General features: G+C 55.7%; 2 protein-coding genes across 3 annotated transcripts in view; one reads left to right on the top strand and one right to left on the bottom strand.

Moving 5' to 3' along the window:
• Window positions 1-11,927: 11,927 nt before the first annotated feature.
• SOCS3 (suppressor of cytokine signaling 3) lies at window positions 11,928-14,258 on the bottom strand. Its single transcript, XM_030533919.1, has 2 exons — window positions 14,171-14,258; window positions 11,928-13,970 (listed from the first exon to the last, which is right to left on the bottom strand). Exon 2 carries the CDS (start codon window positions 13,900-13,902, stop codon window positions 13,273-13,275), a length of 630 nt encoding a protein of 209 aa, XP_030389779.1. The 5' UTR covers window positions 13,903-13,970; window positions 14,171-14,258; the 3' UTR covers window positions 11,928-13,272.
• Window positions 14,259-15,003: 745 nt separating this feature from the next.
• Window positions 15,004-24,270, top strand: part of PGS1 (phosphatidylglycerophosphate synthase 1) — a 41,201-nt gene continuing 31,934 nt past the window's right edge. Inside the window, exons 1-2 of one of the 2 annotated variants that reach the window (XM_030533917.1) lie at window positions 15,004-15,130; window positions 21,141-21,362. In XM_030533917.1, the coding sequence (XP_030389777.1) occupies window positions 15,039-15,130; window positions 21,141-21,362 (314 nt within the window). In that variant the 5' untranslated portion in view covers window positions 15,004-15,038. The remainder of the gene's footprint in view (window positions 15,131-21,140; window positions 21,363-24,270) is intronic. The other variant, XM_030533918.1, reaches the window with a different exon arrangement.

Raw genomic sequence — 24,270 nt, 5'->3', positions numbered from 1 at the left:
GTCTCTGATAGCTGGGCAATTTGTGCCTGTATCTGAGGGACTGAAGCCTTAGTTAGTGGGACCCAGATGCCCGAGGGGGAAGAAGGGCCTTGTTCCCTTCCGAAGTCCTCTTCCACTTCGGAGAAGTCCCTCCACAGGGACCCCAGGGACAAGGGGCTCGCCCAGGCTGAGACAGAGGCCATGGGGGGACATAGAGGAGTGAGGACCTAGAGCACGCCACAAGGCCCAGGTGGGCAGTGACCATGAGGGCCTTCCCGCGCCCCTGCCAGCCAGCCCAGCCAGCGGGCACTCAGGCAGGGCAGGAGACACCTTCCCCCCATCCCCGTGGATTCTCCTGTCCCTGGCAGTGCAGACACGGGCAGTGGGGGAACCTCTCTGTGGAGCTGGCTGCCCCCTTGGGATGCCCTAGAGCTGCTGGCACGGGGGGAGGGGCAGAGGCCACTCCCCCGGCTGGCATGGGGGGAGGCGCAGAGGCCACCCCACTGCTTTCCCAGATGTTAGTCGCTAGATTGTATTGGCTCCTGGGCTCAGGATTAATGATTAACGCCCATCAGACTGGGCGGGCAGGGACTGAGGCAACCACAGCTGGGCTCCAAGCAAGCCCAGGGGTGCCAATTGTGATTGGATGTATTCCTGGAGGTTTTATCACATGATTTAACACATCTTTAATTAAAGATTGAGCTTTAATTCCTGGAAACTCCATGACAAGCCTGGAGGGTTGGCAAACCTAAGCAATCCTGTCTGGCTCTGTAAACTGACCAGGCCTCCCACAAGCGTGCAACTGCCCCTGTCCTTCAGCTTCCACCTGAATACGGGAGCTTGCTGTAAACGTCCGGAGATTGTGTGTGTGCGCATGTGTGTTGGTTTGCGTGTGTGTGTGCGTGGGGCGCTTTGTGTGTGTGAGCATGGGGTGGTTTGTGTGTGTGTGTGTGTGCGTGTAATTCCTGCCCAGTGATTTAGGCTCTGGGGGATTTTTCAGGGCTGCTTCTAAAATCTCTGGCCTTTAGCTGCCCTCCTGACTGTTGCAGCCGTCAGACTCAGAGACCATGACGGAGCGGTGAGGTGGGCTGCAGATCCCATCAGCTCTGTGGCTGGGCAGAGATTGCTCCCCTATGCATGTGGAAACACAGGCTTTGTGTGCACAGTTTCAGATGCCAGGTTTGAATAATGCAGCCCCTGGCTTGTGCGAGAGCCAGCCAAACAGACAGCGTGGAGACAGATGGGACGGGGAGATCCAGCCACACCATTGTTCTGGTGGTAGATGGTGTCTGCTCATGGCCAGTAGTTTGTATGGAGCAGTCCCAGCAACTTTGGAGCCCCATTCTCATCACCACTGCCTGGGTTTGTGCCCCAGCACCATGAGCCCCCATCCCTGCTGCACACAGGCTGTGCCCACCTGGGGATGCTGTGCCCAATGCTTGGCACCATTGCACCCCAGCTCAGCCGTGCCAATGAAGGGCTTCAAGCAGCCACTGGCATGTTACCCACCTTGGCTGTGGGGTCTCTTCTGGACTGGGATGGCCAATGCACTAGCTATTTACAATGGCTGCTCGGCAAAGTGAGCTCCACAGGGAGCCCGCAGGATGGGCCCTGCTGCGGTGCTGTCAGTCACGCTGAGCTGCGTGCTCCTCTCTGCTGGGACCAGTAGGCGAAGATCCAGACTCTGCCTGGCTCAGCGGTTAGAGTATCTGGAAAGCCCAGGGAGACACTGGAGGGGCAAGCAGTGACATCATGTGTCTCAGACTGGAAGGGAAGGTCTGGGCAGAGGAGGCTCCACTCAGCTATGATCTGCACTGATGGAACGACTGAGGAATTTGCAGCTGGCTGGTTCCTTTTAGGAGTTTACATAGTGCTCGCTGGAGACAGAGCAACAGCAATGAGTTACTATGGAAATATAAACAGGACTTTTTATTAGCAGCTTCTCTGTCCCAAAATATACATCAGCCCTGGCGTGGAGCGTCCCCTCCCCCTGCCTGTGCTCACACTTCTGCTAAAAGTGCTCAGTTCCCTGAAAGGCTGGGCAGGAGGCGGGCTGCGAACGGGGGAGGGGGGAAATCAGGTTCCAGCAACATGTGTCCAACGTGCTGCAATTAAGAGCATTCCCAGCTCCTGACCTCGAGAGTGGCCCTCTGTCAGAGACGCCAAGCAACCGAGTCGTGGCTCAGTCTCGTGTTATTGCTCTGATGGTGTTCATTCCAGCAGCACCCAGAGGCCCTGACCGAGACCAGGGTCCCTTGTGCTGGGCACTGCCCACAGAGGGAGACGGTCCCTACAAAGAGCTTGCAGTCAAAATAGACAAGCCAGGCGGCAAAGATGGGGCACAGTTGGGGCTGCAGCAGCACTGCCGTATTGTGGTGGTGGGTTCCTCCATCGCTGTGGTACATCTGCCCCCTCAAGAGGGAATCACTAGGGTTAGCTAAGGCTCCTTCCATCGGGCTAGCCACAGCTACCTGCCTATGCCGCCCAGGGCGTGACGTTTTTCACAGGCCTGAGCAACGGAACTGGGTCAACCGATGTTTAGGTGCGGGCCAGGCCTGGGTGACTGGCCCACAGAGCACGTGTGGCAGAGCAGGGACTTGGACCCAGCCCCGCGCCAGAGACACAGGAACATCGTCATGGGGCTGTGAGGTTTCTTCCTGAGCCAACAGGAAGGGCTGTTCGTTCCTGTCCTGTCCCGGAGTTACACCCTGCCTGAGCCCCTTCCTGAGAACAGCAGCCCTTGGGGGCGACTCAGGGAGCTTCCTAATGTGCTCGTCCCTCTTTGGGGATGAACTCGCCTAGCTCTGAGCTTCCTGTGTGCCTTTATTTGCAGTTTGCGCTTGGGGACACTCAGCTCTGGGCTCCAGGCCCACCTGGCAGTTACCAGCCCTTCCCCTTCCCCAAAGCCAGGCAGAATCTGAAATCCATCCTAGAGCACTGCCAGAGGCACCTGCCCCCTGTCCGGAGCTGGCAGGGACCTCAGCCTAGAGGCAGCAGATGTTGGAACATACAGGATCTGCTCGTGCTACACCCCCAGCCTGGCTCTCAGCTCTGCCATCCCCAGCCCTGCCCAGCAGCCCCTCTGGTGTTAGGAGCATGTTTGTGAGTGGGAGCCGGGCACGTTTCCTGAGCTGGCACAAGAGAGGGAGCAGATCTCTCAGGCCAGTGTTCCCAGATCTCCCTGGGATCCTGGCTCTGGCCAAGAGCAATCCCCATGTGAGGAGCCGGTGGTAACTGCCCCACGGCAGCACAGCCCCTGCCTGTGCCCTACTGGGAAGTGCTGTGGGGGATGCAGGCGTGTCCTGGAGCTGGCAAGGACAGACGGGACGGCAGATGGGGATGTGAGCCATGGAGCTGGGCATGCAGTCACCAGTCACTCACAACAGGAGCCCCCCTGCGGTGCCTGGGCCTACTCCTCTCACCTTGCACAGCCATATCCTGCTGACCTCAGGGGTTACTTGGAGCTCCGCTGGGTGGTCTCTGTGGGTACCTCGTGGGCCTGGAGCATGCAGGAGTGGAGATAAGGTGATAATCTAGCCCCTGCACAGGAACAGGCATTTGGCTGGAGTGTTTCCAGTGCCGGGGCATTAAATGTGACATTCTTCCCACCTCCGTGACAGCCTCGGGGGCTGCTCAGCACGACCCTGCGCCTAGGAACTGTTGCACAGTTTTGGGGCAAGTTCCTTTGTTTTGGGTCCTTCACCCTTGTTCTGGAGGCCAGCCTCCCTGCTGTGTCCTGCAGCCAGCTGCTTGACTCGCCCAGGCCTGTGCCCAAGCCAGTGCCGAGCAGGAGCAGGAGACTGGCTGGCTGGATCTCCCCTGCAGGCCTGCGCTCCATTTACAGCAGCATCAGCAGCTGAACCCAGCCCAGGGTGGCCAAACAATGTCGGTCTGGATCTTCAACCAGAATTTCCCTTTTTAACTGAGCCCCATTCCTTATGCTGAGCCCCAGGGGCCCTGCCAAACAGCTCCTGCCCCTCTGCTGCTCACAGACAGGGCTCCCCAAGCCAGGCAGGTTTAGCTTTCCAGCAATTCCGCGTAGGTGGCTGCACGGCACCTTGGTGTAAGCTGCAGCCTCCACGACTAGAGGCTGCTGGTTGGTTGTACCAACTGTGCTGGGTTGAAAGCTGCAGTCCATTCCTGCTGGTGGAGCCCATTTCCTGCAGCCCTTTGACCTGGGCTTCCAGCTCCTGGCTGACAGCTCCTTTTCTCCCATTTGGTTACAGTACCAGGACTCAGACCAGTGTAGCGGGAGACTGCCTGGATTCAGCATGCCAGCTGCAGAGCTGCTCACAGCCCCTGGGCTCCGTCAGGCCCAGCTCTGCTGCCAGCCCCTACACGGGGTGGCTCAGGTTGTGACCAGCAGAGTGTCCCCAACAGGTCAGGGTCAGGTGGAGCGAGGAGCCAGCTAAGAGGAGGGAAGGAGAGTCTCCTTTGAACTTACCTGGGGGCAGAAGGGGGGTCTCTGCACATCACCAGCTGCTATGATCCAGTTGTGCCGGTCAGCACAGTGTGGAGAAGACAAAGACATTGGGAGGCAGGTGGAGGTTACATTTACCGTGTGTTTCACGAGTTCTCACTCAGAGGCCAGTTTCCCATAGTGCAGAACAGATGGCTGGGGGTTCCCAGGACTGGTCAGTCCAGTGGGCCTGGTGCTCCTCTTTTCTTCTAGCTGATGAATCACATTACAGGAAGCAAACAAACCCTCTCCCACTTTCTTGATGTCACATTTTCCTGTGAGCAGTTGTGGAGTTTCCAGGGGACACTGTGTGACTTACGGAGCTGTATGCATGCTGGTCTCCCTGTGAAGGCGAACACTTTACAGAGGTTGGAAGGATTGTGTGTCAATGTTTGTTCCTAACAAGAACATTCCCTGTCCTTACTGTAGAGCTCTGGGGAATCCCTGGGCAGAACACAGCTCCACTTCCCAAGTGCGCTGGAAATCAGCACGCTCCCTCTGCAGACTGGGTGGGTCCAAGACAGGGAGCATGAGTCTCCCAGCTCTTCAGATCCTGGCTGTTCTGACTACGGCTCTGTCTAGACTAGGCTGAGTGCCTCATACTCAGCAGAGTCTGGTCCTCCGCAAGCTGAGTTAGTGTCCCGGCCAGCCAGATGGGTGGTGCTGAATGTCTCTGCTGACCTCCAGCATGTTGTGTTTCAGAGCAAATGGGGCATCGTGCAGTGACATGCCACAGCGAGAAGAGCCCAGGGGCACTTCCCAATTCCGCAGCCCCTGCAGCAAGGACCACTGGAGTTAATGGGATCACTCCATGTGCGCAAGGGATGCAGAATTCCCCCCCCCCGCCCCGATTAAACATTGCCTAGCTGTGAATGGGGCCTAGGTCAGGCAGGGGTGCCCCAGGAACAGGCCTTGACTGCTCTCTACGTCTTTGGGTCTAGTCTTCCCTGCTCTGGCAGGGCCTTTGCCATTTGCATCTGCCAGCACTTGTCCCTCAGGGCTCAGTGAGTGGAGCAGCCAGTTGTTCACCGGCTGTGGTTCTCCGTTGGTTTGCTAGAGCGCAGCCCAGGAGCTACAGGGAAGCCCAGGAGCGACAGAGCTAGGAGCCTGTGAACCAGGAAGAGGGCTGAGGCGGGATACATACAGCACCTAGGTTAATCTAGCGCTCCCTTGGATGGTGAGGGGAGCTGGTGCTGTTCTCACCGGTGGTCGAGCACTGAGCCACATGGGAACAGTACTGCGGAGTCAGTAGGTATCATTTATTGAGATTTTCTAAAGGCCTTTGACTGTGTCCCTCACCTCAGGTCATTAAAGCGAGGTAATGACCTCAGGGCCAGAGCTAAAGCACTGAATTTAGCTACCAGTTAATTGAGGGGAAGCAAAGAGCTGGACAAATGGCCAGTTCTTCTGGTGGAGGGAGACGTTTTGCTGGTTACTGTTGAAGTGCTGCTGCTTTCCATCCCAGAGGTGGCTACATTTAGTGGCCAGAGAATTCTTATACTGTATGGCCAAGATTTTCACACCTGACCAGGGATTCTGGGTGTGGGTTTCAGCTAGCTGATTTTTCAGAAAGAGCTGAGCACTCACTTTCTCAGCCCTTCCCCAGCCCACCTCATCACCAGTCACTGAACATCTTGGTCCACGTTGATTCTGTCTCTCCCCTGGGCACTGGGAGATGCAGGTGTTGGTGAGCCCCATAGGTGAGAGGCGCTGGAGAAGCCCAAAGGGTATTAATTAAAGGACTTTGCCTCCCTGCCCCACACATCGGGCCCTGTGCCGAGTGCAGCAAGGTCTGGATGAAACTCATTGCTGGGACAACTCCCCTGAAGCCCATGTGCTCACCAGGGACAAATGTGGCGCAGAGTCACGTGAAGGAGAGTCTAGGCTGAGCCCTCAAGCACAGCTGAGCAGCTGCCAATCAGTGCTCCACCCACTCACACAGATGGGAGTGGCTGACACACCTTGGCCCAGCTGTCAGTGAGGTGAGGGTAGGGGAGTCCGGCCTTTACCTTCATTTCCCCCCAGGAGAAACTTGCCTCAGGACCTTGGGGCGCTGACGTCCAGAGAGGCTGCGGATATGGTGCGGGTTGGGTCACCCTCGAGTGCCATTAGGCAGTGCATGAGTTTATTGCGATTTTCTGGAATCCTGTAGTGCGAGCTGCACTCCCTGCCCATTATGCTCTGAGCTTTCCAGAGCTCCCAGCCCTTGGCCAGGTGCGAGGAGGCTAGTTCCTTCCCCTCGGGGTGGTTGGGTACCTGGGTGTGCTTTTGGTGAACTTCATGGGAAAGAGCTGGCCACGTATCAGGGTATCACAGGAACGAATGCTACCCAAGACACGGGGAGCAGGGCTCTGCAGCCCCTGGCCGAGGAGAAGTTATTGGCTGCTGAGGTAAGAGATGTTCCTCTCCTGGGATAGTGTTGCACAAACAGGTGACCCTGGAGCACTGAACCATCTGCAGTGCCCAGCATTGGCTACTGGGGCAGCCGCGGTGCCAGACTTGGTAGGCGGGTGGGGTTTTCCAGCCTGACAATCCCTAGGTTTCTAATTGTGTTGCTTGGTGCCTTTGTTCCTCTCTGTGTGATGGGGCTCACGTCAAAATGGTGCAGAGCGGGAGGTTCGGCTGTGAGGATACTCAGGGGGACTAGACACGGTCCCCAGACTCTCTGCAGCCTGAGAGCCCAGTGCCAGTTTAACTGTGGCTTTGCCAGGGCCTGGCTAGGTGTCACGTGACTCACTTCACCTCCTTCGCCCTCAGCCTGGGGTAGGAGGGGAACTGCTTAGTGCTAGTGAAGCACCAGGTCAGTGCGGAGTGCTAATCCCAGCTCCCATCCTCCATGGCAGAGGTTCAGATGCTCTCCTGCCCCCTCCCTAGCGTGGCGCTTGCCGGGCCAGTCTGAGAGCCAGCTGGGCTAGTGGTCAGCCAGCGGTTCCACCATTCTTTCTGGCCAGTTTATTCTAGAGGGGTCCTGGCCGAGATACATGCAGCTGGCCTCAATCCAGCCCGAGAGTCTCTTCCACTCTCCTTAGGGTTCTGCCGTATGGGATATGGGCAGGTGAGGTAAGTCGGCCCAGCCCCCCCGCAGGGCCCTAGGAGGGTGATACAGAACCTGGACCACTCACTGCTCTACCCATGTTCTACTCCCCACGGTCGCTTCCCAGTGGACAGTGGCTTCTCCGGGGGGCATGGTCACAGAGGCAGGAGGCTCTGTTCAGTCCATCATTGGGCTAATGTCCCGTGCCTCAGAGCGGGGGTGGGGGAGTCTGGTTCGTGGCCACGCCAGCTCCACACCGTGTAACAGGGTGTGGACTTCCCCTCCCTGAGGGACGCAGCTACACTGACCCAGCCCCCGCTGCAGACAGTGCTAGGTTAATGGGGGGGCATCTCCCAGCCACACAGTTACGCCTCTCGGGGAGCTGGAAGGCCTGCCCTCGGCGTAGGAGCTATAGCCGCATCAGCCTCACTTCCTGGTGCCGAGCCCCCAAATCCCCCTGCCCTGGTCTACCAGGGCCCTTTTAAATGATCCCGCTGCCTGCAGCCGCAGGGGGTAGGGGGTGGGGGTGGTGGTCGCAATGGTACAATTTGTACAGTGGGGGGCTGAGAGCCACTGAACTGAGCTGTGAACCCTGTGTAGGATGGAACCACTTCAACAGGGGGTGCGGCAGCTCCCCTGGCTCCAGCACTTATGGGGGTGCGGCCTCCCTAGCCCAGTGCTGCACTGTGCCTAGCCCTGGTTTAGTGCGGGGTCTTCAAGCTCCTCACAATGACCTGCTCCACCTAATCCCCATGAGTGGTGGAGTAGGTCTTCTGGGTCCAGGAAATCACTCAGCCCTTCTCCCAGGTGCAGAAGTGGGGCAGAGGGGAACTGACCGTCCATGACGCACAGAAATAGCTCCTTACGTAATGCAGGGTCAAGTCCATTTGGCATTTCTGGGGAGGCGAGAGGCTTGTGAAATTTCTGTCAGGGATTTGCCCACTGGTCATCCGCGTCACTGCTGCTGCGGGGCTGGGGAGGTTCCAAGAAGTGGGAAGCATTCACACGGCTTCCCGGACTCTCCGAGTCAGCAGTTTATTGCAGCGCTGCACCATGCCCTGAGGCAAAAGGGAAGAGGCCCCTGAGCAGAGGGAGAGGAAGCATCAGGGGTTTCTTCTGGGAGGCCAAGAAATCCCAGGTGGTTGCAGCAGGAAGATGAGGGGCTGGGGGCCAAGGCAGCTCAGGAGCCATCTAGAGAGGACTGGGTATTGAAACAAACCTTGGCCTTCCTCTAGCACTGTGAGGCCGCGGGGCGTTCTCACTTCTCAGTGGCTCCACTGGGGACGTGCCTGGGAGCCCCTTCACTGGTCGTTGGGGAGTTGGCACTACCCCCAGCTGTTAACATGGTGCTCTCTGCCCAGGGGGAGTTGAGTGGGATCCAGGTGCAGCTGCTATGGGTAATGGCAGGCCCCCAAGGAGCTCTGCCGAGCTGGCTGAGGGCATGGCAGTGATGACCCTGACTGCAGGCCACTGCTGGTCACTAGCAGCTTATTCTCTGGGAGCTGAAGCTCAACGTGGGCAAACTGATGGCTCCTCGCATGTCACGCTGCCTCAGAGGGAGCCCGCTGGCCTGTGGGGAGTGCTGCTGAGGCCCCAGGAGCTGAGACACCCTTCCTGGTCACACTTCTCCCTGGGCAGCACAACTGCCCTATTCCATGGCCACTGAGGCATTGGGAGTCTCCCCAGAATTAGCCGAGTGCTGCCGGCTCTGTCCCAGTTGGGCCTCCTGTCATCTTTCCTCAGGGAAGCCTTTGGAAGAGCCCTTCATATGCAGCTCATTGGCCTCTCTCCCCACAGGCTACCCGTAAGTACCCCTGCTCTGGCCTCCTCTGCTCCCCCCACCCTCCCCCAGGCAGCAGGGAAGGGGAGGGAGGAGCGCTGCCTAATTTCCTGGCACTGGGCTGAGAATAAACAGTGATATTCCAGCCCTGTTGCTTGGGAGACCCAGCTCCGGGGAGGGGCGTGGGTGTGGTGTTTGGGATCAGATGGTGCTGACGTCGGGGATGTGCCTCAGCAAGGCCTGGCATGGTGCCACCCACTCTGCGCTGCCTGGACATTCTTCGCATAACTCCCTTGGTTCCTGGCCAGGCTGGGAAGTCGCTCTTCCTGGCAGGGCTGGAACAATGGGCTGGAGAGAATAGTACCAAAATAGAGAGGCAGGGAGCCAGCCTTGCGTGTGGCTGGGGGTGCGGCTGGGACCCAGGCATCTTTCATGGTCCCTGCATTTTGGTTTGGTTCCAAAAAATAAACAGTTTCTCCCAAAGTGCTGCTGAGTGGCCAGTGGGGGGTCCCTCACCCCAGTGCCAACTGTGTGAATTCCCTGGCAGTGCTGCCCTGCCCATGCCACTACACCTCTCTGGCCGTAGCCCTTTGGCAGGGGAACCCTGCAAACCTGCAGTCCTCCTGCAGCTCTGACTTGTGTGTAGCTGACCTAGTGGCATTTTAAACAGAATTGATTTAATACTGCACTGGATGGAAAGTGTGAAGGATGGTGGCGGGGCTGACGGCCTGGCTGATCCCACAGTGGGGAGGGGTAGGAGCCCCTCATGTTTTTCTGTCAGGAGGCAGAGCTGTAGGAAGCAGCCTTGTGCACGCAGCATAGGGACTGAAGCACATGGCTTGCCAGAAGCTGGGAATGAGCGACAGGGGATGGATCACTTGATGATTCCCTGTTCTGTTCATTCCCTCTGGGGCACCTGACACTGGCCACTGTCGGCAGACAGGACACTGGGCTGGATGGACCTTTGGTCTGACCCACTGTGGACGTTCTTATGCCCTTGAACAATTCCCATCCAGACAGGGAAACCTAGGCAGCCCCGCGACCATCCCCCCTGAACACAGCTTGCTCAGCACAGGCTGCTGCTGTGCTCTTGGGCAGGAGGGGAAATAGTCACAGAGGGTTAATTCCTCTGCATGTGATCCTGTCACGGAGTGTGTGGGGGGTCCGGTCCTGCACCCCTCTTCCTGGGACCCATAGTGACTCTCAGCCAGCCAGTAAAACAGAAGATTTATTGGACAACAGGAATGCAGGTTACAGCAGAGCTAGCAGGCACAGTCAGGACCCCTCAATCGAGTCCTTCTGGAGTTTTAGGGTGCTTGGGTCCAGCATAGGATCCCCTGAATTCCCCTCATCCAGCCCAAAACCGAAACTGAACTGCCCCTCCTCCAGCCGGTGGATTCCTTTTTCCAGCTGCTCAGGCCAAGGTGCTAACCCCCTCCCCGGCTCAGGTTACAGGCTTAAAGATCCTGTCCCTCACCTAAAGACATCCCCGGCTCTCCCATCCCCCATGCAGACAGCCCCTCTCCATCACAGATCCATCCTCTGGCCTCTCTTCTCTTGAACCGGCAGGTTTATTCCTGGGCCTGGAATTCATGCCCATGAAGTGATGCCTCAGAATAGGTCTCAGGGGGCAGTTAATGCTTGTCTGGAAAGTGACTTCCCTAGGAGATGGTTTAATTACCTCTAATGTCAGCAATGGAAGTTGCTTGTCCCTCTGGCGCCTGCAAGATTCAGGTAGCTGCGTCCACAGCAGCCTGTTTGCAAGCCAGCATCTAAGCTGCTTCGCGGTTGCAACAAACACGGAATGTTCTTAATAAGTTCTTTGAATACTGAGTGGGGAGTATCAGAGTAGCAGCCATGTTAGTCGTATCCACAAAAAGAACAGGAGTCCTTGTGGCATCTTAGAGACTAACACATTTATTTGAGCATAAGTGTTCGCGGGCTGTGGGGAGTATTGACCTGGGCAGGTTGCAGGGGAGTTTTGCTGGGACTGGCTGCACTGGGGGATGAGAGACTTTCCTTGAGGGAGGATACCTGAGCATGTAACATGAGACCCCCGGGGGGGGCGCGGGTTGGAGGCCAGGTCACACCTCTGCCTGGGAAACTGGAAAAAAGGCAGGGGGAGGAACTGGGGGAAGGCTGAGTGAGAAGGCTGGAGGGAGTTTCAGTTTGGAGCTGGCTGGAGAAATGGAGGGGAGCCCAGAAGGGGCTCTGGTCTCCCTGGCCCCCTAAGATGGACTTAACTGAGGGGGTCCTGTTGTCTGTACCTGCAAGACCAGTCTTGGACTGTGTTCCTTTTGTCTAAATAAAACCTTCTGTTTTAATGGCTGGCTGATAGTCCTAGTGAATCACAGGAAGCTGGGGGTGCAGGGCCTTGTCTCCCCCACACTCCGTGACAGAGATACTTTACAATACCTCACAGTACAACTGCAGGCTGGCCTGTCCAATGCCACTGCTCTCAAGAATTGCTCCCAGCAGCTCCCAGCTGACATAAGCTATGAATAATTGTTACATCTTAGCATTAAAAATGGGCTGAAACTGGATACTTGTGACCCCACTATCATTAAAGCGATAGCCATGGCTGCAGGTGGAAGGCTGTGTCTGCCGAGTGTGTTTCACCGAGGTCTGGCAGGCAGAGGTGGGGGTGCGAGACAAAACCAGAGGTGGGATTTTCTTTAAAAAATAGTGCTCTTTATTATAAATTACAGAAATGCTTCCTTTCTGAATATAAATATAAATATGTGCAAAGTTTCTTCTGAGTTTGGTTTACGTTGAGTTTTCAAGCATGTTCAGCTCAGCCTCCAAGGCTGGAGGTGAAGGCAGAATCTTTATAAAAGACAGTGATTCGGGCAGGGCTGTAAATGGTGCTCTCTCTAAAAACCAGAAAAACCCAACTGCCCTTCCCAAGCTCAACACGGACAGCGGTTACAAAGTGACGGATTCCAGGGTGTTCCGTTGTTGCTACATTCCTGTAGGGATCAGTGCAGCTGGGGACCAGGCAAACCCACAGCCCCAGAGCCAGCCAGAGACTGTAGAGAATCCCAACTTCTGGAACCCTCTGTGAAGCTGAAAGTCCAGGGGCTGAGGCAGGCTCTGGGAGAAGCCTGGATGGGACAGCATTTCTGAATAACCGTTTAACAACAACTCATCCCTTTGGTGCTCGTCATGCTCACGTGAAACTCCTTGGTGCTAATGTGCCATCAGGACGGGTTCCTTTTCCGACCGGGATTCACTATTCATAGCCTGGACCATCATTGTAAGTGTTGCCTGTAATGTGCAGTAACCCAATCCATGGGACGAGGATGGAGTTTAAGGCTTAGTCCCCTGGATAACGGTAGTGAGGGAAAAAGGCAGCATCCTCCAAGTCTGGGGCTTGGTGTGAAAGGAGCTTCCACCCACAAGGAGGCGGTGAGAGGTAAAAAAAATCACTTTCCCCTTAAAACTGAGGAAGAGTTATCAGGCACTAGCTAGATTCCAGTGCTTTCCTTCTACGGTCTGACCGGCTTTGTTACCAGACCAGCTCCAGTTTGGACATACCATTGTGGCCAGAAAACGGGGGAGAGGATCCGAGCCACAGCTGAGTGACAGCAGTTTGCAAGGTACACACCATGCACGTGGTGTTTGCAAACTTTTTCAGCATGGCTCCTTCCCCGCAGCCGCCCTCATATCTGGTGGGACCGCCCTAGAAACAGACACAGTTCTGACTGGGATGCAGAAGGGGAGGCAGGCTGTGTACAGGAGCTGCAGTATGTTCATCCTTAGTCAAGTAACGTCTGCTTCTTGCCATTACGGAGAGGGGCTCCAAACTGTCCCTGGGTTAGACCCCAACACACATATACAACTGCAGACGTCTCTGGGCTGGGCAGGGCCCATTGGTCACCCCTAAGTTCACCATCATCCCCCTACTCCCTTTCCAAAGGGGGAGGGGGTCTGTTTTTGCCCTGCAAGTTCAGGTGCCACTAGATCATTGTGCCCCCTACCCTGCTTTTGTGCCATGTGCTGCTCCCTCCTCTGCACTCCTTAGAGGGGGGCATCATACTGGTCCAGGAACTCCTTGATGGGGCCTGGCAGTTGAGTCATCTTCTCGTAAGAGTCCAAGTGCCCATTGACTGTCTTGCGGCAGAGGTGCTGCAGGCTGGACACGTTGGAGGAGAGCGGGCGGCTGAGCACCAGCGGGATTTTCTCACCCCCAGAGTAGATGTAGTAGGCACGCTTTGGGTAGGGGGTCCCCCCGGACTGCTCGGGGAGGGGACACGGAGAATGAGGCATGTAGTGATGCACCAGCTTGAGGACACAGTCGAAGCGGGGCACAGGCTGGCTGCTGCGGGGGTCGCTCTGCAGAGAGAAGCTGCCACCCTCACATTGGATGCGCAGGTTCTTGGTGCCCGACTCAGTCTTGACGCTGAGGGTGAAGAAGTGCCGCTGGTCGGAGCTGTCTCTGATGAGGAAGGTGCCAGCCGGCTCTGTGCTCAGCAGCAGGTTGGCCTCGCCGCCTGTTACTGCGCTCCAGTAGAAGCCACTCTCCTGCAGCTTGCGCACAGCGTTCACCACCAGCTGGTACTCGCTCTTGGAGCTGAAGGTCTTGAGGCGCAGGCTGGTGTCCAGCGGGCGGCTCATCCCAGCAGCGGGGACCTTGCTGTGCGTCACCATGGCGCAGGGAGCCAGCTTTACAAGCTCTGCTGTGCTGCTGCCTTGTGCAGCGGCTGCTAAACCATCACCTGGACGGAGGCAAGGACAGAGTCAGAAACCCAGCACTGCCAGGACCAACTCCCCCCATATCAGCTCCCCCTCTGCCCCCCAGTACCAGCTGCCCCTGCCCGCGGGTGCCCCCGGGGCGGTCTCTAGGCTGCACCCCGCTGCGTGCCCGGGCCGTAGCCAGCTGTCAAGCCCGCGGCGCTCGGTGCCCGGCGGCAGTTACCTGGGGCAGGACGGGCGGGCAGCGGCGGCGCGGATCTCGCCTCCGGGCAGGGCAGGGGCTGCAGCGGGGACTCGGCAATGCACGCCCGGCTCGGCACTTTCCAAAGCTGCCGGGGCCGCTCGGAGCCGCCTCTTATAGCGCCGCGGCCCGGCCCCGCCCCGCGCTTCCTGGAACTCGGCTTCTTCTTGTAACGCCGCGGCCCCGCCCGCCGGGCGCCCCGGGCAGCGCGCCAGGCAGCGCCGGCCCATTCCGGGCAGTGCGGGGCTCCCCCCGCGGCTGCTGCGCGCTTTCCTTCTAAGAAGCTGTGAGTCTCCGGCCGGGCACCCCCGCCTGGGGAGCCGGCTCCGGGCCTGCCGCGCCGAGCACCTGGGCTGGGCTCCCGGGCGCTGAGCTCTCTCGAAAACCTGCCCACGAGCCCCCCAGGCTGGAGCTTCCTTCCCTGGGGCAGAGACCTCAGGAGCTGCGGCTGCCTCTGGGGAGAGTCTCTGTCCGCAGGCAGTTTGCTGGTGGGGTGGAGAGCGGCTCTCCCAGCTGCAGGGCACTGCCCAGGACAGGTGATGGAAGCTTATAGCATCCTCGGCGGTGCCCTTCCTGCCCTGGCAGACGGCAGGAGAGCGTGTCAGGGGCCCCGGGGAGCAGAGGCAAAGAGGAGACGGAGGAGGGAGGGCAGGCAGAACAGTGGTGAGTGGCCGGTGGGAGCTCTTTGCAGTGTAAATGGGAGAGCTTGGGATACAGACACAGAGAGGCTGGGTTCTAGTCCCAGCTCTGCTTTCCATGCACTGTGTGGCTTGGGACTTAACGTCCCTGTGTTCCTTCCTCCAGCTGTACGCCAGGCTAACGCTTCCCGGGGCTGGAGGCTAATTCAGCAATGTTGGCAAAGTGCTTTGAGTACCCTGTGTGGAAAGTGGCACTGGAGGTGGACAAAGATAGCTGGTGTGGCTGGAGCTCCAAAGTTTTGAGGTGAGCTCCCAAAAGATGAATTTGTTTGTCCACTAGCCTCTAGCGCAGCAAACCAATTGCAGTTTATACCCCCCACCCCCAAATTACAGCATATGGCAGGATGTAGTGGAAGAGCCAAAGTACAAACAAAAACTGCCTTGGAGAACCTCCTGGCTCTTTCTCTGATAGACAGCTCCTTATGCTGCTGCCACTCAAAGGACATTGCCCTCTGTCCTCGGCTGAGGATTCCCAGTATTCCCCACTAGGATGCAGAATGTGCTGCAGAAGCAGGCATGAGATCAAAAATTCCAGCGAGCTCATCTGGGAGGAATTGCCATTCCCTCAGCCCTGCTGGTGGGAGGGGAAGGGAGTTACTAATCTGTTATGGAAAGGTTTGTGGATCAAATGTCTTGATGGCTCTGAAGTTTAGTTCAAGTACAACATTCCAGGCCACCGTTAACCTCATTTGCACTTCCCAGAAGAGCTGCAGGGAAGGAAAAAACCCTGATTTAACATTTGGGAACAATGAGGGTGAAACTCTCCCCAACATGATTAAACGCCCCCCAGGGCTCTGAGAAAGGGGTCAGGTTACTGGATTATTCAACAACTGGATGTGCAGCAGCACTTAAAGTGCCTCAGTCAGTGGGGAGGAGAGAGGAATGACAGAGCAAAGGTTAGCTTGATAGTCCTATCCAAATTAAAGGCTTGATTCTGGGCTCAGCTGGCCCCTGGGGATGCTCTGCAGTGCAGTTGTGGCATAGGCAGTGGTGTGCTAGCCCTCAGCATAGGAGTGGCAGAGTGCAGGAGGGGATGTGTCTGGAGCAGTTTACACGTAGGAAGCCAAGCCACTATTAGAGCAGCCCAGGATCCCCTCGTTCCCCGGGCTATGCCTCTTCCTAGGCCTAGCACAGAATCTGGTCTGATGGGTTCTCCAGCCCCAGTTAGAAGGGACCAGACCACAGGCAGGGGCCAACGACTCCTTCGAAGAATTCAAATACACTTTGCTGGCAGGTCAAGCTGGCCAGATGCTGTTGGAAGGGGAAGGGCCAGGAGGTCTCTGGGAGGCAGTCCCTCAATGTTCCCCATTTGCTTGAGGATTTACAGTGTAGTTGCTGTGTCAGTTTCAGGGTATTAGAGAGACAAGGTGGGTGAGGTCACATCTTTCATTGGACCACCAGTTCCTGCTGGGAGAGAAAGCTGGTCTCTCTTCAACAGAAGCTGCACAGATAAAATACCTGACTTCCCCCACCTTGTCTCTTGGAGGATTTGCAGGCAGGCAGATGAGGATAGCTGGCTTCTCAGCTGGGTCTAAAACTTTAATTTTGGCAGTTGTCAACTTTGACCATACAAACAAAACACACATTGTCAGTGGATTCTGTTTTAAATAGTTTCATTTGCCCTGGAGCTGCTGCCAGTCAGGAATAAACACAAAAGGAGTAGTTCTGGGAAGTGAGGCTGTGGTGAACCAGCTGGTCTGAAATGCAAACGAATCCTGGAACTCTGCCTAAAGCAGGAGTGGTGAAATCCAAGGGAAGGAGGAGCCAGAAGGCTCTGGGTGGCAGAGAGCCCCTGTCGGCAGTGCCGGGCTCCACTCTGCAGCGGGCAGGATGAGGGGAGGGGCTGCTGGGGAAAAGAAGCCCAGTCCCATTGGCTGAATGCTAGATCTGACTCTGCAGCTGGATGGAACTGAGGACCAATGTACCGTGCTCTCTCCGGAAACCAGCCTTAGGGCTGGGGTTCCCCCATCGTTAGAGAGGTAGGGGAGACCTTCCGAGATAGGAGCATGCCTTCCATGTGCATGGCGGATGGCCAGCTCCCTGCCGCAGGCTGAGCACACCTCAGCCCTGGATGCCACCTCAGGGATTCCTCTTCGGAATTCATGGACTGTTCTCACCCTCCCCAGCCTGATGCCTGAGGAGGCTGCAAGTGGCCCCTCTCATGTTTTAGGCCCAAATTTACCCTATCCCTGACAGGCAGCTTCACTTCTATCAATGTCAGTCGCAGATTCAAGAAACCTAGGAAGTGTCATTTATGCTAAAGAAATGAACCTACCTCAACAATCCGCTTCCTTTGGGTGAGGTGACCGGGGGATCAGGGCCGAGGCTTCCTGCGGGAGGCTGAAGATTCAAAGCACAATTTTTAAAGTCCTACATAAATATATGGGTCAGGGAAAGTCTCCAAGCCCAGCTGCCTCCTGCCTGCCACAGACAATGAGCCCTTCCCCCTTTGTGCCAATACAACTGTTCATGTTTTGACTAGTTTCTTCAAGACCTTGATCAAAGGCATGGGGAGAGGCCCATAGCTCCTTGCAGACTGACCTCTGACTGCATGTGACACATGCACAGTGTCTGACAATCAGGGCTGCACCTCCCCCAGAATGCAGGCTAGCAGCACTCCCCACCCTGATGTCTGGATGTTGGGTGTGGCCTGGAATTGGAAACAGGGAATGCTGCTTGTCAGGCTTGAGGGGCACTGGCAGGCCTGTGAGTGCATGAGGGAGAATTAGGGTTGGAATAACGGGGTGGAGGTATGTGTTGAGGTCCAGGACAGGGATTTGGGGCAGAGGATGCAGGTCAGACCTTAGGGAAACTAGGCTTTTCAGGATAGTCCCGATAACACTCATGTACTGTAAATCCTGCTCTGCCCTGACAGCTTCTGGAGCCCTGAACGCTGGGAATTCCCTCTGAAGTAACCTGATTAGATACTTGTGTTTCCCTGCACTATCTGCCAAAGGATGACTTGTGTAGAAGGCTCCAGAGCAGCCCCTGGCTGCCTGCCATGCCACAAACTGCTGAGATTCCCTTGATATCAAGAGAGCTTCATTTATCTGCCTGCAGTTTACAAGCGCAGAGACAGAAAAACAAACAAGAAGCCCCATCTAAAGGGATTCTGTTCCAGAAACCTGGCTGCAGGGAGGACATGTTCATTTATCGAAAATGAGCTTCCTACGGCTCCTTGGAGCTGCTGCCTGTGTGGCTGAGTGCTGAGTAAGAGGCTGTTGGGCAATAGCATCTCAGATGACAAGATTCTGGACAATTTAAAATATAAGTAGGAAAATAAAACCCACAAGAGTAGATTGTGCTCTTTCCCCAGTGAACTCGTTCTCCTTTCCCTCCCCCGAGGCAGACGGGGGTCTTCCACAAGGCCCTGTATCACAGACTTTCATCTGTCCTCTGCACCATCAGCCAGAAACTGAACCAAGCCTCTCCCTGGCTGCCTCTTCTGGGGACTAAATGGTGAACTTGGCTCTGGACAAGCAATAGAGAAACTGACCTAACAGACACAGAGAAACAATCCAAGAGGAGAACAATTCAGCAGCCAAACTGACACTCCACTGTGCTGGTGTGCAGGGGCGGCTCTAGGTATTTTGCCGCCCCAAGCACGGCAGGCAGGCTTCCTTCGGTGGCTTGCCTGCGGGAGGTCCCCGGTCCTGCGGGTTCGGCGGCACACCTGCGGGAGGTCCCTGAAGCCGCACGACCAGCGGACCCTCTGCAGGCATGCTGCCGAAGGCAACCTGCCTGCCGCCTTCGCGGCGACTGGCAGGGCGCCCCCCCCCGTGGCTTGCCGCCCCAGGCACGCGCTTGGCGTGCTGGTGCCTGGAGCCGCCCCTGCTGGTGTGGAGATTCTGCAAGCAGGGCCCTCTGAGAGAGAGAACACTGTGACACACAACCTCTGCCCAAAGGACAGTTCCCATCCCATCTGCAGAACACTGAGTTCCATTCTGGGATTTTCTTAAATCCTTTTGTTTCCATGTTGAGATGTTTTCTATTCCAGTGGTGACCTGGCAAAGCCCTTTTGGGAAAATCAAAGCTTTGATGGGATGGAGAATTTCAGGTTTCAGAGCGCATGGAGGAAGTGCGTTTTATCTTTCCCATCACACAAGACAACATTTATCAGCTTTAGAGGAGCTGTTGCAAAATGTATTCTACTAAAGGTTTTTAGTCCATGGTCATCACTGTGGTACCTGAGCACCTTAGTGTTCTGATCACTTCAGGGGAACTCTGTGAAATATTAAAGAGCATCATCCACATGTAGCCATCTTAGACTTGGGTCCCAAACTGCATGCTCAAATATGGACTGATATGGGACTGGGGGCAGAGAAATCTGAGTATGTCTCCCCCATAGACCTTGACAGGAGACCACACTTTTATGTGAGAAAGTGGCAGATTATGGCCCCCCAGAAGGACCCCAGTCCAAATTTGGTCAGCAGTAATGTGTAGGACATGTGTGCACAAAGTAAATCTAGCTATGAGGATGGGACTCCAGCAGCTGACTGATTCTAGGGTCCAGCTGCCAGATATGGCAGAGATAATGGTAGGGTATGAGGAAAGGCAACACTATGCTTTGATTTAAAAAAAAATAAAAATTAAAAGTTGGTTTTGGTCAAATACTCATGGGCATAAGCCAGATGGGGCCTAAATCTGAAAGCCAACAGCTGCTGGGCAGGGTGTCTTTCCGGCTGTTATTTGTGTTGGTTTTGCCTTGGGGGTGAATCACAGACACTTTGGCAGCAGCAGCCCTAACTCAGGATTTTGTGTTTTCTGGATCAGACGGTATCCACGGACACTGTAAAGAGCCCAGTGGTTCCTTACAAAAGTGTCTTACTGTGGAAAGATTTTCATTCTCTGGTTTCAGTACAGGGAATGTTCTCAGACATGCTGCCCGAAGCAATATTGCCTTCTGCTTATTTATTTGGAAAATGGTGAGAGGATTGAAAGGGAAGGTGTAGAGGCTGGCATGGCCCCAAAGTGGCCAGGTATTCTGGCTCTGGCACTCAGAAGACAAAGCTCTCAGGATCCCTGCTGAGCCCCTTGGAGATCAATAGTGACAATGCAGCACGGATGAGTAGGGTTTCAAGACATTTTTGTTTGACTTGTAATGCTCAGTATTCATGTTCACACCTCCCTCTGCTAGGTGAACCCTTTCATACTTCTGGGACCAATTCAGCATTTGTGATGTAGGTAAAACTGCCCCAAATGTCAATGGGAGTTTTGTCTGTGTAATAACTGCAAGGTCAGGTTACTTCTATACTTCATGTGTACATCTGCTTCCTTTCAGCAGACACTGTTGTCCTGCTGTAAACCTACTACCCAGGCAAACAAACCAACTTTCCTGTACCTAGATAGCAGTGAATGATGCATTATTAAAAGTGCCTTCAATGTGCTTAGCACTGTGTAGCAAGACAATCCATATCCTAGTGACCTTACAATCTAGAACAGGGGTCGGCAACCTTTCAGAAGTGCTGTGCTGAGTCTTCCTTTATTCACTCTAATTTAAGGTTTCACGTGCCAGTAATATATTTTAATGCTTTTAGAAGGTCTCTTTCCATAAGTCTCAGAGTTGCAGCTGTGTTAATCTGTATGTGCAAAAAGAACAGGAGTACTTGTGGCACCTTAGAGACTAACCAATTTATCTGAGCATAAGCTTTTGTGGGCTGTAGCTCACGAAAGCTCATGCTGAAATAAATTTGTTAGTCTCTAAGGTGCCACAAGTACTCCTGTTTTTTTCTATAAGTCTATAATATATAACTAAGCTATTGTTGTAAAGTAAATAAGGTTTTAAAAATGTTTAAGAAGCTTCATTTAAAATTAAATTAAAATGCAGAGCCCCCCGGACCCGTGGCCAGGACCCGGGCAGTGTGCGTGCCCCTGGAAATCAGCTGGTGTGCTGCATCTGGCACTCCTGCACTGGAATTCCCCGGAGGGAGGGTATTTTGTTGCCCAACAGGGTGTGATGCTGTTGTTGTCCCAGGAGGGCTGCGCCCAGCCAAGGGGCAGGGTCATTCCCGCAGCGAGTCCCACAGGTGAGGCGCGCTGCCCGTGACCTTCTCCCGTCCGGCCACGTGTCACGGCTCACAGCGCTGGGGGGGGCAGTCTGGCAGCGCGGGCCTGGGGAAGGGGCCAGCTCCCTGCCCGGGGCGGCCCCGCCCTGACACCCCCGGGGGACGCGGAGCCAGGCGGCCCCTGGGTCCCCGGCTCGGCCGCGGCCGTGTCCGCGCCTCGCGCCCCAAATAAAGTTTTCGCTTTTGGAGGCGGTGGCTTGTTCGTCCCGCGGCGGCCGGAAGCGGAAGTGGCGAGGTTTCCATGGCGGCGGCCGGAAGCGGAAGTAGCACAGTCTCCATGGCGGCGGCCAGCGGTGCCGTGTTGTGGCGGCGGCTCTTGGGCCTGGTTCCTCAGGGGAGGCTGGGCCTGGCCGCGCTGCTCGGGCGCCTCTCGGACCGGCTGTCCCTCGGCCGGCACCGGCGCTCCCGGAGGTAAGAGGCGGGGGCGGGGGCCGGTCTGGCAAAGCGGCGAGTGCCCGGCTCCCGGGGCGGGGCGGACGCAGCAGGCGGCGGCCCCTGGAAGCGTTGGGGAGGCAGTGGGGGGGCGGGACATGCCACCTGCCGCGGGGCGCGTCTGAGGTGCCCGGAGGCCGCGGGACGGCGCCTGTTAAGTGAGGCTGCGGCTTTATCGCGGAGAGCCCCGTACGAGTGGAGCCTGTGGAAGCGCCTTTGGTTTGACCCCCCAACACATGTCGCTGGCTTTGCCTTGCCCACCCTTCCGCCTCCAGCGATGGAGGGGAGACCAGCCGCACCTGAGTGGCTCTGTGACCCCATGGGCCTGGTTGTGACACCCAGAGCGAGGAGCTGCTCCGGGGCAGTGGTCTTGCTCTCCAGCGTTGCCCTGTCTGTGACTTTTTCCTCACAACTCTGCTGTGAAATTTACTAAACATTTCTGTTTGAAAATCATAGCCTCAGTGTCTGCATTTCTTTCTTTTCAGGTCCTTATACTGAGTGTATTTGATGCCTTAGCTGATCCTCTGGAGTGCAGAGTAGTCCAGAAACCTGAGACCATTCTTTGTTGGGACACTGCTGATGCTCGCTGTCCCTAGTAATAAACAGAAATCTGTAGCACCAGGTTATGCAAACTAATGGGTGATGGGAAAAGAATTACTTCTCTTTTGAACTCTGAAAGGATCTGATTGTTCTGGGCTACAGACCAGTGTTTATTTTATCTGGCATGTGTGTTCCTGCTCCTGATCTCTATCTCTGTAGCTTCTTGCAGTGTCTTTTGACTAAAACTCAGGGCTTGTCTACATCAGAAAGTTGCAGCGCTGGTGAGGGAGTTACAGCGCTGCAACTTTGAGAGTGTCCACATCTGCAGGGCATCACCAGCGCTGCAACTCCCTGTTTGCAGCGCTGGCCGTACTCCCGTTTTGTCTCGGGTGTAGAGGATCCAGCGCTGGTGATCCAGCGCTGGTAATGCAATGTAGACACTCACCAGCGCTTTTCTTGACCTCCGTGGAAGGAGGAAGCCTCTGGTAATCAAGCTGGTTTCCTTTCCCGGTTTGCTCTCTCGGTCCCGGAGCCAGCCAGCAAACCGCAGGGAAGGAGACCTGCTTGCTCGGGGTTCCGGGACCGAGAGAGCAAACCGGGAACGCCGCGGTTTGCTCTCTCGGTCCCGGAGCCAGCCAGCAAACCGCGGGGAAGGAGACCTGCTTGCTCGGGGTTCCGGGACCGAGAGAGCAAACCGGGAACGCCGCGGTTTGCTCTCTCGGTCCCGGAGCCAGCCAGCAAACCGCGGGGAAGGAGACCTGCTTGCTCGGGGTTCCGGGACCGAGAGAGCAAACCGGGAACGCCGCGGTTTGCTCTCTCGGTCCCGGAGCCAGCCAGCAAACCGCGGGGAAGGAGACCTGCTTGCTCGGGGTTCCGGGACCGAGAGAGCAAACCGGGAAAGGAAACCAGCTTCGCCGCGGTTTGCTCTCTCGGTCCCTGAACCCCGAGCAAGCAGGTCTCCTTCCCCGCGGTTTGCTGGCTGGCTCCGGGACCGAGAGAGCAAACCGCGGCGTTCCCGGTTTGCTCTCTCGGTCCCGGAACCCCGAGCAAGCAGGTCTCCTTCCCCGCGGTTTGCTGGCTGGCTCCGGGACCGAGAGAGCAAACCGCGGCGTTCCCGGTTTGCTCTCTCGGTCCCGGAACCCCGAGCAAGCAGGTCTCCTTCCCCGCGGTTTGCTGGCTGGCTCCGGGACCGAGAGAGCAAACCGCGGCGTTCCCGGTTTGCTCTCTCGGTCCCGGAACCCCGAGCAAGCAGGTCTCCTTCCCCGCGGTTTGCTGGCTGGCTCCGGGACCGAGAGAGCAAACCGCGGCGAAGCTGGTTTCCTTTCCCGGTTTGCTCTCTCGGTCCCGGAACCCCCCTTGAAGCCGCCCAACAGCGCTGCAGTGTGGCCACATCTAACACCACTTGCAGCGCTGGTTGCTGTAAGTGTGGCCACTCTGCAGCGCTGGCCCTATACAGCTGTACTAATACAGCTGTAACAACCAGCGCTGCAAAATTTTAGATGTAGACATGGCCTAAGTATCCTTCCAAATTTACGCATAGCTAACAAAAATCCCTCTAGAGTAGGGTAGAATAATGATGTGATCTTTTTGGACTCCCAGGTTTGGCCTAATCCATGGCATCTCCAACTCTTTCATTCTGTGGATTCCTTAGTAACACTTGCCTTCCATTCGCAACAGCCCATTCTGCCAGTTATTAAATTCATTCCTTTGGCAGACCACCAGGAAGCCCACTTTGAGAGCTACTGGCCTAATCTTGTGGAAGATGACTTTCTCTGGAGATATCGAGAAAAGGAAATTCAATTTAGGAAAGCATATGCCTGATTTCAGTTGGAATCTTGTTTGGATTCTTGAGCAAATATTTAGTTTGAAAAAAAGTTACAATATTGTACAGCTTCCAGCCAATCCAAAGACAAATCTGCAAGATTCTGCATTGTCACAGTCTCTTGAGATCTTACTGTTTTCAGAGCAGCCTCCTGTTATTGAATGACAAGCCCCCCCCCCTCCCCCCCCCAAAAAAAAAAGACAATGCAAAGTCTCAGGATATAAATTATTACTGAGGGGAATTGTAACTGCAGCATTCACAGAGCACAGGCCAGCTGCCTCACTGTAGATGGCAAAGTTTTGAAACAAAGCCCTGTAGCAATTACCTCTTTTCTGGCACCATGTATGTCTTATTCACCTGCTTTCTGAGATATTTCATCTGGGATAATTCCATGCACAGTCTCCAAATCTGATCCATATTAAGAAAAGCCAGCATTCCTTATATCATCAAATTATATCCATGTCTTGAAGGGAGGCTTCCAGTTTTCTTTAATTTTTTCATTTGCCCTGAAGTTAGGTACAGCAT

The sequence above is a fragment of the Gopherus evgoodei genome, chromosome 15 (genome assembly GCF_007399415.2).
Source record: "Gopherus evgoodei ecotype Sinaloan lineage chromosome 15, rGopEvg1_v1.p, whole genome shotgun sequence".
In the NCBI taxonomy this organism is placed as follows: Eukaryota; Metazoa; Chordata; order Testudines; family Testudinidae; genus Gopherus; species Gopherus evgoodei.
The sequence above is the reverse complement of the archived record's forward strand: the minus strand, read 5'-3'. Positions and strand labels throughout refer to the sequence as shown.